Consider the following 15687-nt stretch of genomic DNA (forward strand, 5'->3'; position numbering starts at 1 on the left):
GCCTTCATGATTTCCTCCTCTCTTCCCATTCAAAATTACATTTTCAGATGCATGATTAACTTGGAGCTGTCTCTTTAGACTACTGTAACTTGTTTGCTAGCACAAGCCCATAAGGAATGTGTATGGTACTTTCAAATCAGAAACACATTAGTAGATATAACTAGGAGTCCCTTGTTAAATCACTGAAAATCAGTTTACTGTTGGTGAAACCTTTGAAAAGTTCTAGTTCTATCTTCAGATAGAGAGTTCACTTTCCTCAGAAACTCCTGTTACTTCTTTAGGTATCAATGGACAAATCACTTGCCCATGCCAACACTATGGTTCTCTTCATATCTGTATTCTCCCAAAGCCTGACTTGCCAGAAGGATCTAATTATTTCCTTACTGTTCAGTTCAGCAATATGGGAAAGTCACTGTAGTCAGGACCCTCAGGATCAAAAAACCTGCTGTCCTAGATGAACAGATCTCAGGTGGCTGGGGTTGTCGTCGTCCGTCCGTTCCCCGCCCTCCCCCCCCCCCCCCCCCCCAAAAAAAAAAAAAAAAAACAAAAAAAACCCACAACATAGCTAAGCAGGGAGCACCAAGTTACTATTTGGTTTTTGCAGCACATAAAATGTCATAATACATTAGAAAGGTCCCCTTCAGAGCAGTATACTAAATTATCAACTGCTTTTCTTACACATAGGCACTAAAGAATGGCTGCTCCAGCATCTTTAGTTTGATTGAGCACTTCTTGGGGGACACAACCAAATTATGAAGTCCTTGGTAGGGGAAAGGACTCTGGACCTGGCAGTGGGTCCTGACTCTGAGACTAATGATTTAAATTCCTCATCTGAGGTCAGAGACCATAACCTGGCTAGTAGAAGCCTGCATAATTCTGAGGAGTATTTTGACAAAGAAATCAGATGTAAAATGCAATTAATCCTGATATATGGCTTTTAATGCATAAATAAATATTAAATAAGGTAAGATTAAACATCTTGTTCAAAGTTGTGGTGGGAAAGCATTAAAATGGACTGCTGAAAAACAGCAGCAGGTAAGGTAGGAAATGATACATTTCTTAGAACTGCCAATGAAATCTGAGGAATCTTTAAGAAATGTGTCATCTCAGAAAGGAAAAAACACATTTTTCTTGTGCATTAGGAATCGGAATCAAAAGATATGGAGAAACCTTTGGAGGCTGAAAACAAAATGGAATATCATTAAAAACCATGTATTGCTTAGATTTCCAAGCACAAACCACAGAAAAAGAGTTCGTTTTCCAAGAGCAGGGAAAACAAACACAGAGGGCAGAAGTAAGGCTGCACACAGATTAGCAATTGCTATCTTCCTTTGTGCACTGGATTCTGCCCCCTGCCCCCAGGCGTTTTTCTATTCTGTTTCCACATGGGCTTAAAAAAAAAAAAAAAAAAAAGAATAATTAAAGGAGAAGTGAACATCAGACACAGACTTCATAATTCCATATGGATGGATGTAAATTAGACTGAATTCCTGCTGAAGCAGCAATTTATCTTTAAGAACTGTGGTCTTAGATTATTGCAGAGTGAAGATAAGGTAACAAAGAAGATAGAGAATATACTCCATGCAAGTATTTTCTGGCATATTTTGTTACAAGGAATGCTGTTGAATATTAAAATATACTCTTACCTTGAGAGGCATCTTTGCATGTTCATTTAAGAGAGGAACATCAAATACTAATCTTCTCAGCAAATGCTGCATCATGGAAGGCCGCAACTGCCTAAACGCAGACAAAACATTTCAAAAGGGTGTACCAGCATAGTTTCATGTAAATAATTAATAATTAGATTAAAGCAACCTGTCAGTTCTAGGCCATTAAAATTCTTCAAATTCATAAAGTAATAGGATTTTGTTTGTGGCACTAAAAAAACGTATCCAAAAGAAAGCAAACAAGTGCATACCAAAGAAAACCTTCTGAACAAGCTGCAAATCAACTGCTTTAAAGAAGAAGAGAAAATATCTGATCTATAAACAGAGAAGATCAGGAAAAAAATACTGAATTTTGATATTGTGCATTATGATCACCATGCCCATGAGAAAAGGCTGTAATGTTAATTTCTTGTAATATATCTCAATGGCTCTTAAAAGTACCCTAGAAACTAATAGAGATATAAAAGCACAAACTCTTTAGATGTACTAAACAACAGACACAGCAGCGGGCACCAACTGGAAGTACAGAAGAAATAGGTATAGCATGTATGTTATAATGGCATGGACATTAAACCTTTCCAGATAAATAGCAACCACTGGTCTATTTTATTGGTTCTTATGAAGGTAATATACATACAAATGGTCAATGTGATATATTTTACAAAGAAATGCTATACAGTACTTTTTTAAAGTACTATAACTGTCTGTCATTTCTGAACACATTTCCATATTATGCAAAAAAAATTATGGTGAAATATTAAAAAAAAAACTCTGGTGCTTTGAAAGCCTAAACGTTGCTAACTTTAATTAGAAATTGAATTCATAAGTGCCTAGTCAACTTCTGACAATTGAGCCTGGAGGCTTATAAAAAAATTGGATAATAATCAACTGGTTTTGAGACTGCAGATACCCAGACAAAATTTGACCCATAGGTGTCAATAATGAGGTATAACAATACTAGTCATTGATTAGGATTTCAAATGTAACACAACATAAATAAACATCTCCATAGAACTGTATAATCTACTGATCAATACTGCATTGATACTGCAGTATCAACGATACTGCCAATCTGTGCAGCTAAAAGTATTTAAATGGTACTTCAGTGTATGCACAATTCCACATTTCTAGAGCTTTGTCCTTTTGCAGTACGTCCTCTTAGTTAATCGCCAAGGTTTTAATTTTAGAAACTCGCTAACAGCAAAATAACTGAGGACTGCATGGGAGTGATTAATAAAGTTGCAAATTGAATACAGTCTACTCAAAAATATCACAATCATCTGCCAGAAAAAAAGTATCTTAATTATGCTACTGGTGGCATAGTTCTGCATTGCTGTATTACAAATATCATAGGTTAATTTATTAATTAGCATTCCTGTACAGCCAGGAGTATTTTCTTACCCACAGATAGACAGCAAACACTCTTCAATAGAATCTCGCTGAGCTTTGGTAAGAGAGCATCCCTTTGAGAGTCTGTACACAGTATGTAATAAGGAATCGATGAGGGAAGCATGGTGCTCTGTGCCAGCAAAAAGCGGAGCACATCTGGTCAACAGAGGCAAGACTGCTGTGCAAAGGTATCGATTCAGAGCCAAAGCCATATCTGTGGCACTTAAAGCAGCCTATGAATTAAATGGGACAGAAATTAGATTTGTCTCAACAATGTTGTTACAAATGAAAAGAACTTGTTTGGTTTTCTTTTGTAGTAGTTATAAAGAGGGTTATAAAGATGAGAGAGTAGTTATAAAGATGGCTTTTGTTTTGTTTTGTTTTTAATGAATGAAAACATAAACACTAAAGGTAGCCATTCTAACACAAAACAAGTTTCAAGACTATATTAAAAAATGTCATAATTGCTTAACAGAACACTCCAAAACCAGGTAATACCAGTCAAGTCCGCGTTTACAAAATTCAGTATATTTCTGTATTATGATCAAGTCCAAGTTCCAAGTGAGGAAAGAATCCTCACCTGCTCTTTCTTAAATAACAACATAATTATTTTCAGAAAAATGTTGACATAAAAGGTCAAATAGGGAATTCAAAGTCCGTGTCTTAGCCCTCACATGAGCTCTCTAAATCTGAACTTTCTGGACCAATCCAGCTAAGAAAACTTAGATGGAAATAAGACTCAGAGAAAAAAAGGCACCAATTTTGTGGAGGAACTAAAACAAACATTTAGTGATTTCCTAAATAACAATGTAGGTGTCCCTAACAAGTGCACGGAGATGAACATTTTCTGTATATCTCTGAAAGAGGCTCTCAAGCACATGCTTCATTGGCAGCTTATCTGGTTTTGATTCCATAGAACAAGCTCAGAAAGTTTCCTGGGGAAATGCATTGCATCTCTTGGATATCAATGGGAGCTCTTATAAAGTGAGCATCATTCGGGAGAATGCTTCTTCACTGTTCTTCAAGTATTCTCAAAGCTCAGCAGCAACAGGCAACTCATCCAGCATTTGAGAAATGCAGAAGACAACATGAAGAAATAAAATATGCTTTTTTGAGGGATGAAAAATGTGGCAGTGTTCAGTAAGATAACAGAACCGAAATAATAAGACTTAAACCCTTACTGTATCTAAAGAAGCAGCAGCACGAAGATCTGGCAGAAAGCCAACTTCAAGAAGGTGTAGAAGAAAATCCTGGTCCTCAATTCCATAGACCCTGTCAAGGAACAAAACCATGGCTGCCTTGTGATCTGGGCAAAACCCCGCAGACATGTCAGGTTCCACCACAGTACCATCTAAAAGGAAGAAATAAGACTTCAATGACAAGGATCATTCTTCACCAGCCGACTAGGCAGTCATGCTACTACTTGTCAGAGGTTTTGAGTCTCTGTTCATATCTAAGCATCTTCCCCGTGGTTTTGTTAGACAAAGGCAACGTATTTGTAGTTAACTGAAAAAGAAAGCATAAGGCAAATTCTACCCAGATAGACCTCAAAGTCCATACATGCTTTTCTGTTCATGCTTTGTGTATTAAGGGATTCTTATCAGTTGATATTCTAATATGACTAAGTACCCAAAACATACTAATTCGTCTACAGAACTACCTAGTTCTTAGAAGAAGCAGACAAAGTAAAAAATACAATAATGCTACATCAAACACCCCAGGAATGCAGTGCTGGTGAGCATATCTGTAATGTATGACAATGAATTAAGATTGTGCTGAAAAGTCCTCTGTATCTGAAAACTTCTGAAATATCTGAAAGGAATTAATTGAAATATTTTCCAATTTTGATAGTTTAATTTTCAAAACCAAATAAACAATTCTGTATCTATAAGCTGTACTCTATGCTACTGAGATATCACCTATAGATCTATCACTATTTAGAACATAAATAGATAATGGTGTAATAGAATGATTGATCTTTTTATCTCTTCTACTGTAACCTATTGGGCATTCCTGTGCTCTAAGTCCCTAGACAATCCATGTTGCAGTTATAATGTTCTCTCTCCAGATACCCAAAAAAGCAGATGTAATTCCTTTCTCTTTTAGACTAATGCTCACATAACTCCCACTATTGCAATCAATTCTATGTAGGTAGAAAACACAAAGAAATGCATTTGTGTATGTATGCCACACCTATAACTTCACCATAGTTGCTGAAGAACAACTCTGGTGTCTTAGCAAGATCTGCTAGAAACAATTGATAGGGTTAGAATGGGAAAAAATTAAGGATTACGTTATCAAGAAAAGAGACTGCAATTTTTAAAAAATATTTTAGAAAAATATAAAGTATGCATTTTTAAATTTCTTTTTAAAGTTGTAATAGATTTTCATGATTCAATTTACATGAATGGGATTTACATCAGTGACTTAAGTGTACACAGAATCATTGCCTACAGCATGCAGAAAAATTTTTGAAACGTTTGAAATCCACATGATTTCTCTTCTAATTCACATAATAAATAGTTTAATTTCTATAACATTTTTAAATACTGAGAGAAGGATGAGTATCAATATGTCATTAAATTACAAAACATAAGAATGGGATGGGAGAAAAAAGGCTAGCATAATCATCTTACCTTTAGCTATGGTTGGCATGTGGAAAGGAATACTAATTACTCCCACCAAATCTTCCAGTGGAATTAAAGACCGTAGAATTGATCTGATTCTAATGGCTTCCCCTTTACCAGCATGGATTAGCTAAGGAAAAGACAAACAAAAAATTAACAAGGTCTTCTTTTTATCTTCTATATGCATTCATGTTCTGGAAACTTCCTGAACCATAGATACACAAGAACAACTGCTCTCAAAATTGCATTATAATTAATAATGTAGATTTCACATAATCTGTGTTCATTTGCTGTATTTCGGATGCAAATGTGCAAAGTCTAGAAATCTAGATGTTTGATTATTAAATAAGACTAAGCCCATTTTCAGAATGGAATGCTAGGTAAAATAAGTGAACAAAGCATTAAAACGTAGCACATGGCAGGAGGGGAGGGGGGGAGCAAAAGCAGATTTTCAGATTAAAAAAGCCAGTTTTTCTCTCCTGGCCAAATAACAACGCTTTCAGGTATCCCGGTTGTTTTAGTTTTGTTTTAAAAAAGGCAGCAAGACAGGGAGAAAATAAGACAATTTTTTTATTCAAACAAAACAGATATTCATACACTGACATTATATGGATATCTCTCTTCTTTCTCAAGTTATCAATCTCTGCACAAATCTGATACTGATCTATACTGATCTATATGAGTTAGGGCACGTTTCAGGGTGAAATGAGAAACTATGCATAAGTAAGTAGAATTTCTGGAGAACAGAAAGGTATTTTTAATTGTAAGCAACAAATATTTTCAAATAGTTTCAAGCTCTTAGGAACTAAGAGGTAAGGGCTTGATTTTTATAGTGTGAGTGTCTAATTCTTTGTATCTAATGGCTGAAATAGTGACATCTTAGCTTTGAGGAGGTTTGTCAGTGTAAAATAAAGACTTCGAGATATCGATATGTATGTCCAAGGACAATGCTTATTCCTACATTTTAGAAGTATGCCGTATAATATTTACTCTTTTATATGCAATTTAAACAGTCTGTTTAAATAACTATATGAAGAGAGTAAAACCATGGTTTAAAAAAAAAAAAAAAAAAAATCGCTCTACATCATCACAATAAATAGGGGAATTTGAGGAGTTTGATGGTCACAATGGACAACCAAACAATATTCATGACAGAATGTTATTGAAGACCAACCACAGGGAACAGTAATAAGAAAAGCAATGGAATAATTCCTTTAAAAACAACAGCTTCTGAATAGTTTACAGAAATTCCTTGCAAATTAGCAGATGAACACATTATGTACGTTAAGATACTATGTAGCCACACTTGGTAACGTGTTACTGTGAAAAAGCCAAACAGCAAACCACTGAACAACCAGTAAAAAAACTATGCCTTTACTTTCCAATGCATGAAGACATAAAACTTACATGCATTTCGGGGGCACAACGTCCTAAGAGATCAATCAAAGCAGCATAAAAGGTCATGATTGCATTTCCCATATGAATAGTGTCATCTTCTTGTTCTTCCATTTCACTGTAATTAGTTAAATGTGAAAACAAAAGATGAAAAAAAATACAAGAAAGTTTTTACATCAGCAATAAATAAAGAAAATCTGCTCATAAGTGTAACAGCTTACATATAGTGGCTTCCTGTTAACTAGCGGACTTCTAAGCAGACTAACAGAGAATGGAATTTGTCCCTAAAAGATTGTAGTGACGTCTGCATTGTTACCATTTCTCTGTCTCATTTTGCATCAGGGGATTGATTTTTAAGTGACTGACAATGAACAAACAGAATTCTAAAGAGGATTTAATATTTAGAGATACTTAAATTAACAGTGCAGAGCAAGCACTATTTGGCAGAAGACAAATCTCTACCCTCCATAGAATCCACGGAAGAATCCAGCTGATAATTCACATGTTAAAACAAACAAATCATTTCATGACTAAGATTATAAAACAAATAAACAAAAATGATAGCAATGTAAGCAATTCCACTGCACCTACAGGGCTTTACTAGATCCATTACTTGGGGAAGGTCCATCTCTTGTTGGATCTTCTGATATTTGTATTGCTTCCTCCATGGCAGCAAGTAACCCATTGCCTCCTTCTCCTCTTAGAGCTGGACCAAAACATTCAGGTCGACGGATAAGCAGTCTGACTACAACATTAGCATTCTCCTCCACACTCTCTCCTACCACATAGAACAAATATCGAGATTTAAGATTATATCAAAAAGACTTCTGAAATTCAATCAGAAAAAGGTACACAAAAGTGCAGAATGTATGCATCAGTAGATACTTTTAACTACAAAACAGTTTAAATATCATTGCAAAGTTACATAAACACACAAACATACTCCTCCATTATTGTAATAGAAGCTATGAAATACAACAGGTGATTTAATTCAAAATTAAATAGAGCCAAAGAAGTAACTATGTAATAAAGTATGTTTAAAACATCACTGAAGCTACTGATTTGTACTAAAGACTCACAGTCAAGTGAGAAAGTTAATGAGGGGACCAATATAGCCGCTAAACACTAACATTGGACTATCTAAATCTGCATCAAAAGATGAGCGTTTGGCTCTAGCATAAGTTTTATCATAAAAAGATTTGGGACTCTCTGCTCTACTTCCAAAGGGGATGTGGGCATTTCAAAGACTAAAGATGGATCTAAAAAATGGGGCATAGGCTCATAGGACCCTACATGACTTGTGAAATGGGCATCTAAGTTACTGTGTGTCTTGCATAATTCTGCTCTTTCTGCAAATCGTCCTTTAAATTTATGGTAACTTATCAAGTTGGCTTGTATTACTATTTTAAATGACAAACTTATCTGAACATTAGAGGAAGTTATAAAATTTATAGGCTTCTACTCTACCGTTGCAAAAAACAGCAAAACGAAGAAAATCCAAATATCGCTCTCCTTCAACTGGATTCCATCCAATGTCTGGGTAGCCTTTAGAAATCAACAAAGGACAACTCTGCAATCCACATCCAGCCAAGTAGCGAACAACCTAAAAGCAAGGTAAGATGAAAAAGATATTAATTGCGAAAAAGAAGTGCAGTTTCAAAGGGAAGCGCCCTCATACATTGTCTTGGATATGGTGTCCATATTCTATTATCCCCAACAAAACCATAGCATATTTTGGGCAAATCAGAAGAGCAGCCTCCTTCTTAGGTCACTTTCCCAGTCTTTTCCTACTTCTGCCATGAACTGCAAGACCTTACTTATGTCAATTCCATTCTTCCTCTCTCTAAATCACTGCTTTGTTATCTATATCTCATTCCTCTTGCAATCCTGAGCATTACAAATTAGTCAATTCTGTAATATTCCCCAACTTAACACTATCCAACTTTGAAAACACGTCTTCTAATATAACTCACAGGTCTACTCTTTTATTTTAACCTTTCCTTTTCACTTGCCTTTTTTCTTCCTTTCTTTGTAAACACACAGCAGTAACACTCCCTGTAATTCAGACGTATAGTCTCAGTAGTAGTTTTCAGTTGGCTCTCTCCTTTCTGAATGGTAAAAACTGTAAGCATAGCCTTTAACCAGTTCAGACAGCTTCTTTTTGCTGACCATTTATAAGAACGGTAAGTCTGAAAATGTCTTTTTAAACACACATGGTCCATCTTCCTATTCCAAGAAAGGATCATCTACACTTATATTACTCCTGACAGATGCTTTCCTACAAAGGTTACAGCATCTCCAGAATTGCAGGTCTTCAAGAACAAATTGGACAATGCATTCCACTCTCTTACTTTCTATTAGAAAGTGTTTTTTAATGTCTATCTTGAATCTGTCTTTCCATTATTTAAGCCACTTTTCTCATCCACTACTGACATAGTAACCATTATTCTATTCCATCTTGCAGCAGCAATTTACATATTCTACACAATTGTCACATGCTCTCTTGAGTTTTTTATTCTTTAGTCTAATTAATTCCAATTCCTTCAGTCTTTCCTAAAGCAGGTTTAAATGTTAGGAAAAAATACAGATAGATACAGAGATGTCTATGAAAATTTGTCGTATATTGTAACAAGTTGTCACAAGGCTTCTAGTAACCCCTATTGCATTATGCCACCACTGCATGTCACCAGCAAGACAGAACAACAAAGAAAGATTTTAGCAATGAAGTTTTGTTGGGTATGGACTCCACTGTTCCCAAAGTAAGAGCTGCCCTTGAGGCAATTCCTTTTGGTTACACCTGTGTATGTAATAACCATAAACTCAGTTCAACTATCCAGACCACCAGCAGAAAGAAAAAACAATTAGGTCCTGATAGTCTTCCTCCAAAAGGTACCTAAAACTCCCATATAATTCTTATAATCTTGGATTTTGATTACTCCAGGAAACAGGAATCTTCCCCTCTCTACAGGGGAAAAAAATGCTTGATAAAGAAGCTACCAACCTTCTCCAGATCAGGCTCCCTTAAAGCTAGTGCAAGTTCATTGTTATCCATCACAGAGGCTGCTGCAACATCTAAAGGAGTTGATCCTCGCATGGAAGGAGAGGCTGTTAAAATAACATTTAGTTTCAACACAAACTGAATAAAAAACAACAAATCCATAGGAAATATATTAACAAAATTTCTTAATAAAATATTACATTTTGTCATTAGTTAGCACATAATTATAAGCATATCATTTATACCACTCAGTTTATAATACAATCATGCACTCACATGGAATTTGACATTGTTATGAAATCAAAACACAATGTAGATGTTCAAGCTAGAAAAAACTTTTCTTACACATTCCTGTTCTCATCACATACTTTGTTTTAAGATCTCATTCTTTCTAATTTTCCTGACTCAACTTTGTTTTGAGGAAAAGGTAGCGGGGATTTTATATCTAACACACTGATATTTTATCAAATGTATTGAAATAGAAAATATCTTCAAGCTTTAAAATACAAGATTATATGTTATCTATTTCTTTGAAAAATGGCAGTCATTATAGCATTAGAAAACGCTAACTTTTTCATATTAACACTCCAAATGTTTTTGATTTGCGCACTTCATCTCCAAAAAGATTTTTAGTTTATGATTCTGTCCTGTACCTCTACATTAATAAAAAATTTGTGATCATTTAAAAAAATTACTGTGATGATTCTAAATAATTATATATTCTCAATTACAAGTACTAAATTAAATAAAGGATAAATGTATCTCCTCTTTAACACTTCAGCCTAGAAACGAAAGGCTAACATTTTAAGAAAATTTCAAGGTTCATTTCTGGGCATCTATACATGCATACCCAAGCAAATGAGCTCTGTATTTCTCCCACTGCCATAGGTGCATACTGAACAGTCTACAGAAGAAAGTGAAGGGGAGCAAGCTTGAGCAGTGAGAAGTAAGCCCTAATGAAATGCTGCCAACAATTATTTATGATTCTCTTCCTCAAAATCAAGATTTTATTCTGTTCCTCAAAATGTGCAACTAAGTACCGACTCTCTCTTAATGTCCAGGCACATATAAAAAAGTGTATACTAAATTACCTCAACTTAATGCTACTGTCAGGGGTTTGTTTGGAGTTAGCAATACAGTTAATGAAGATTCTTTTGCACCGGGTAGAGGAGAAACTTCAACACAAACAGAGGACGCAGAGGGATGCAGAAAAACACAGGTGGTTTTATATATATATACACACACACATATATATATTAACAAATCAGCAGAAAGTTTTAAGATTTTGGTTTAGAATCTCAAAAGCCACATACTTATTACTTACCAAGGCCAACACTGCTGTTTTCCAATAAATAGCTAAGGTGATCAAACATAGCTTTTTGATTCTGTCTGCTGATGCGGCAAAAATAACATAGAAAACGACAGCAGTTTGCCACCATCTTTGGGAAAGTGATTTCCTAAGAAGCAAATAAAAAGAGACTGAAGCTCAAACTCTAAGACAGACATAAAACTTGCAAAAGATCATTTATCTAAGAGCCTTTTAACACACTAACATTTATGCATTGTATTCATTGCACCTCAGTGAAGTTAACTGTTTAGGTTTCACCCTGGAATCAACAGGGCTTTCTCAGCAAGTAAATAACTCCTTAAGCCCCAAAGATCAAGGTATAAGCTTGAAAAACAAGAGCTGGGATCACCCATAAATTCTAGATTCAAACATGAAAAATGTGAATGGTCAGATTCACAGAGTAACACTGCATTGATTTTTAATTAGTTTCTAAAAAGATCTCTGCTTTAAAATCCAGTAAGCATATAAAGTGCTATTTGCAGTTTTTTCTTTAAAGCATCTGAAATTACAATGCTAATTATATCTTCCTCCAGAATGGAAGGATAGATTCTTCTAAAAACTTAGTCAATTATTGTGCTAATGGAAATTAATAAGAGCTTATGGTCTCAGTACCCCCAGTGACTGCTCAGCGCCTTACAGGATAAGGCTTTGAACAGCTATATTCTAAAATCTCTGTCTTCTAACAGTGAATTGCTTTACCTTGGATTCTCCTCCACCAAGCACATTTACCATCACTTCCATGACAGTTTCATGCATGCCTAAAGCTCTCATGAGATTTGGATGTTGGTAAAACACTTTATTATTCATGATGTCTCTACAGGAAAACAAAATAAAAAAATTGGATTAAAATGTTATGGACCAATAGTTTACCTATTATGTTATTTGCAAAGCTGATTTACTGTGCAATTCTTCACCGCCTGAGGTGAAATATTACCTCAGGGACTTTTTCAGGTTGAGTCTCAATCTCTCCTGATATTCTATTTTTCTATGCACGTTGTGGAAGAACCTGACCTTTTTTTCCCATATTATAGTTATTGCCCTAATCACCAATTGATTACACCGGAGTAGGATGCTCTTTTATTTTCATTAGAAATCCCATTCCAGATCTAAAATCATTTTCTGGCGAGAGCATAATCAAAACTGCTCTATTAGCTTAAACTTCAAATTCAACTAATCAATATTTTTGACAAAGCATTCTTTTCAGAATATTTCAACCTTGAGACATTTGACATCTGCCATCAAACCCAAGAAAAAACAATTGTAGGGGAAAGAGAATGTATATCCAGCTATCCTCTAAGCATCAGAAACAGAAGCTGCGTAAGTATTAACCTTAGTTCATGAGTTATTGCTCAAAAGCTACATATTTCAGCAGAACAGATTTACACACTTTAAAATCAGTCCTGAAGATTATAATGTAAATATTTCATGCAGACATGTTATGTCCAATAAAAATGTCTGGTTTAAAAAGTAATTAAATTTCAAAAAACTGTAATTAGTCCTGAAATCACACACAACCCATAAATATATGTGAATGGAATCACATCATGGGAGAAAATGACTAGCAAGTCACTATAGAAAATACTGTTGATAACTGTTCAAATTTCATTGTACATTTTATAGCAGTCTTTTTCTCCTGACCTAAAACTCCTGCAATCAGGCAAGGAAAGTTTCAGCCTTATAAAAGATGAGATGTGGACTGTTTCATCACTCTAAAAGCTACAAATCCGCAACTATCAGTCATTCAACAGAACACATGCAGTATGTCTGATGTAGGTGGCACTATCAGAGTTTTTGACTCCCAATAACTCCCAGAAAGATTAGCTGATTTTTTCCCCCACAAAGCCTACAACCAGACTTTGTATCAAAGATAACAGAGGATAGGCCCTGCCTATGAGAAGCGATTCATACCACATCTCCTTTCTGCACTAATGATTCATGCTGTGAAAAAATACCTCGATGGTATCAATCTGCCAAGTCATTCTAAACTCTTACTTGTCTACAGTAGCTTTCTTTTACAGAAATACAGTACAGAAAGTCAAAATGTCACCTCAGGGGCTGGCCCGCAATATTACACTACTTTGGAAAGTACATCCATTTTCAGTGTTCTGTTTAACTGTGGACTGCACTATGAAATGTCACACTTAAAAAAAAATCTTAACAGCATTTCTGAGGAAACTGAGTTTTTAAGCAGGAATGGGTGACACTTCTATTTCTCAGCTGGAAGAAAGGAATACTTTCCACTCACAGAAAAAAACCTTGGCATTTCTAAATAGGTGCTGGAGCCCAGGTTAGGCTATAAAAGGTACAAATAGCACAGCTGGGTAACCTACAAGATAAACAAGACCATGACAGAGGCTACCAAGAAGGGTGATAGGAACAGGCAGTGAGAACACTAGCTTAACAGAAAGCACTCTTTCTTCCTTACACCAGACTTTGACATATCATCAAAAACATTGTTAAAATTAAATCAGATTCACAAAATCTTAGCTTTTAATTCGTAGCAGAAAATGTTGAGGACAAAAATTTAGAAGAACAGGAAGAAAGCAGAACATGAAACAAAAACCCCTCTGAGATTGTTTTTTTTTCCAAGCACAACAATGCCAGAATCTAGTAATCACTCACTCATTTTAGACTTCATTAGCTTAAGTGAAATGTAACAACTCAAATCTGAAGTACAAAGGTGGATTTAGAAATACCAGTATTTTGTGTGTCTTGACAGGTGATAGACTTTTCCCTTTGCCAAAGCCTTAGCATGAGTACATTGAACACTGCAACAACCAGGGAACGTTGATGGGACCTGCTGGCAAGCTAAGAAGTAGGCATTGTTCAAGACGACACTACAAAATTATGTGTAGACATTATTTGGATATTTAAGTTTTTCAGTAAGCTCAAAAAAAAAAAAAAAGGAAAGAAAAAGGTATTTTGCACAACAAAAGCTTCTCTTCTCCTTGCATTCCTGGCATTCTTTATATAATACTGTCTTTGGTTGTCATTGCTCTTGCTGATTGGGGATTTCTAATAGATCACAGCTGATGTTTAATCTCACCAGACATCTCTCAGATGATAACATTTCTTTGAAAAAAAGTGAGAGAAATAAACAAACTCTTTGCTAGTAGAGATGATCATGTTTTCTTTACTGTTTTCTCCAATTGTACTCTTTATTAGGCTATATTTCACTATTATTAATCATATATTTAGGAAAAATAAGACTGGGTGAACTACTTCATAGTTCAAATCGTACCAACCACATTCAGTGCAATAAACAGATGCTATATGTACAGACACATGTCGACACAACTCCATTAGCTGATTGCTGAGGTGAATTGTATGTGTCAACAGCTACCACTCACTGCATTCATATAAAATGGACAGTGTTCTTGATAGTGTTCTTCACAGCCATACCATTTAAATTATGGTAACAAGATATATTATCTAATATCATAAAAACATTACATATATATGTTTTCACCTTTTCTCACAAGAAGTCTTACCGATGTCATTTGCTTCTGTCCAAAAATGATACATACAATGCTGCAAAGGATGTATCTTACAGCTGAAGATACCACACAACTGATACCAGTGTCTGCATTTGCACCCTAGCAGACTATTCACATTCAAACTTCATATATAACCTCGGCCATAACCATACAGCAAATAACAACAAATATCTGTAAATAAAGAGATGTTACACTCCAGTTATTTACCCTAATCCACGAATCATAAGTTTCTCTTCCTCCTTCCCCATTCTGACACTAAGCAAGGAACGGATTTGGCCAAGGGATGCCAGAAGATTGATTGTGTCTTCCACAGACACACTATTTATGGTGTAGGTCTTTGGTAGGGCTCGAACCAGGCCACCAATACCATCATATTGGCGATGCAGCAATACAAACATGGCCCTCACTAACTCCGGGTCTTCTATCACTGATTCCTGGGCCCAGCGTACCATTGTGTCTGAAATCAACTGCTGAAGAGTAGCTGTGAAGAAAATACATAAATCACAAAATTACCATTAATTGCTCATCTGTCTACTGGTAGTCCCTCAGAACCCATCATGCAACATGAATTGGAATGAATTCAATTCTTAAGCACCTTTTTCTTGGTATTTCTTTAGCAGACTATCTATCAAAGGAAAATAAAATCACAAGAGGAGCAGAAACATCTCAAAACCAAAAGCCTATATTTAAAATTAAAATACAGAAAAAAAAAATCTGATAACATAAAAAATTATGAAGACATACAAGATGCTCACAAAGTCACCAG

At 35.3% G+C, this 15687-nt stretch overlaps 1 protein-coding gene across 1 annotated transcript in view; it reads right to left on the bottom strand.

Annotated features, from left to right (window-relative positions):
• Positions 1-15687, bottom strand: part of RYR2 (ryanodine receptor 2) — a gene marked incomplete at both ends in the record, with an annotated part of 441781 nt that overhangs the window by 123115 nt on the left and 302979 nt on the right. The window contains 11 exons of the mRNA XM_082305460.1: positions 1647-1737; positions 3069-3289; positions 4238-4407; positions 5693-5813; positions 7091-7196; positions 7670-7856; positions 8546-8681; positions 10080-10183; positions 11401-11533; positions 12124-12238; positions 15129-15402. Of these exons, the coding sequence (XP_082161586.1) occupies positions 1647-1737; positions 3069-3289; positions 4238-4407; positions 5693-5813; positions 7091-7196; positions 7670-7856; positions 8546-8681; positions 10080-10183; positions 11401-11533; positions 12124-12238; positions 15129-15402 (1658 nt within the window). The remainder of the gene's footprint in view (positions 1-1646; positions 1738-3068; positions 3290-4237; positions 4408-5692; positions 5814-7090; positions 7197-7669; positions 7857-8545; positions 8682-10079; positions 10184-11400; positions 11534-12123; positions 12239-15128; positions 15403-15687) is intronic.

The sequence above is a fragment of the Platalea leucorodia genome (genome assembly GCF_965183815.1).
Source record: "Platalea leucorodia genome assembly, chromosome: 3".
Taxonomy (NCBI): Eukaryota; Metazoa; Chordata; class Aves; order Pelecaniformes; family Threskiornithidae; genus Platalea; species Platalea leucorodia.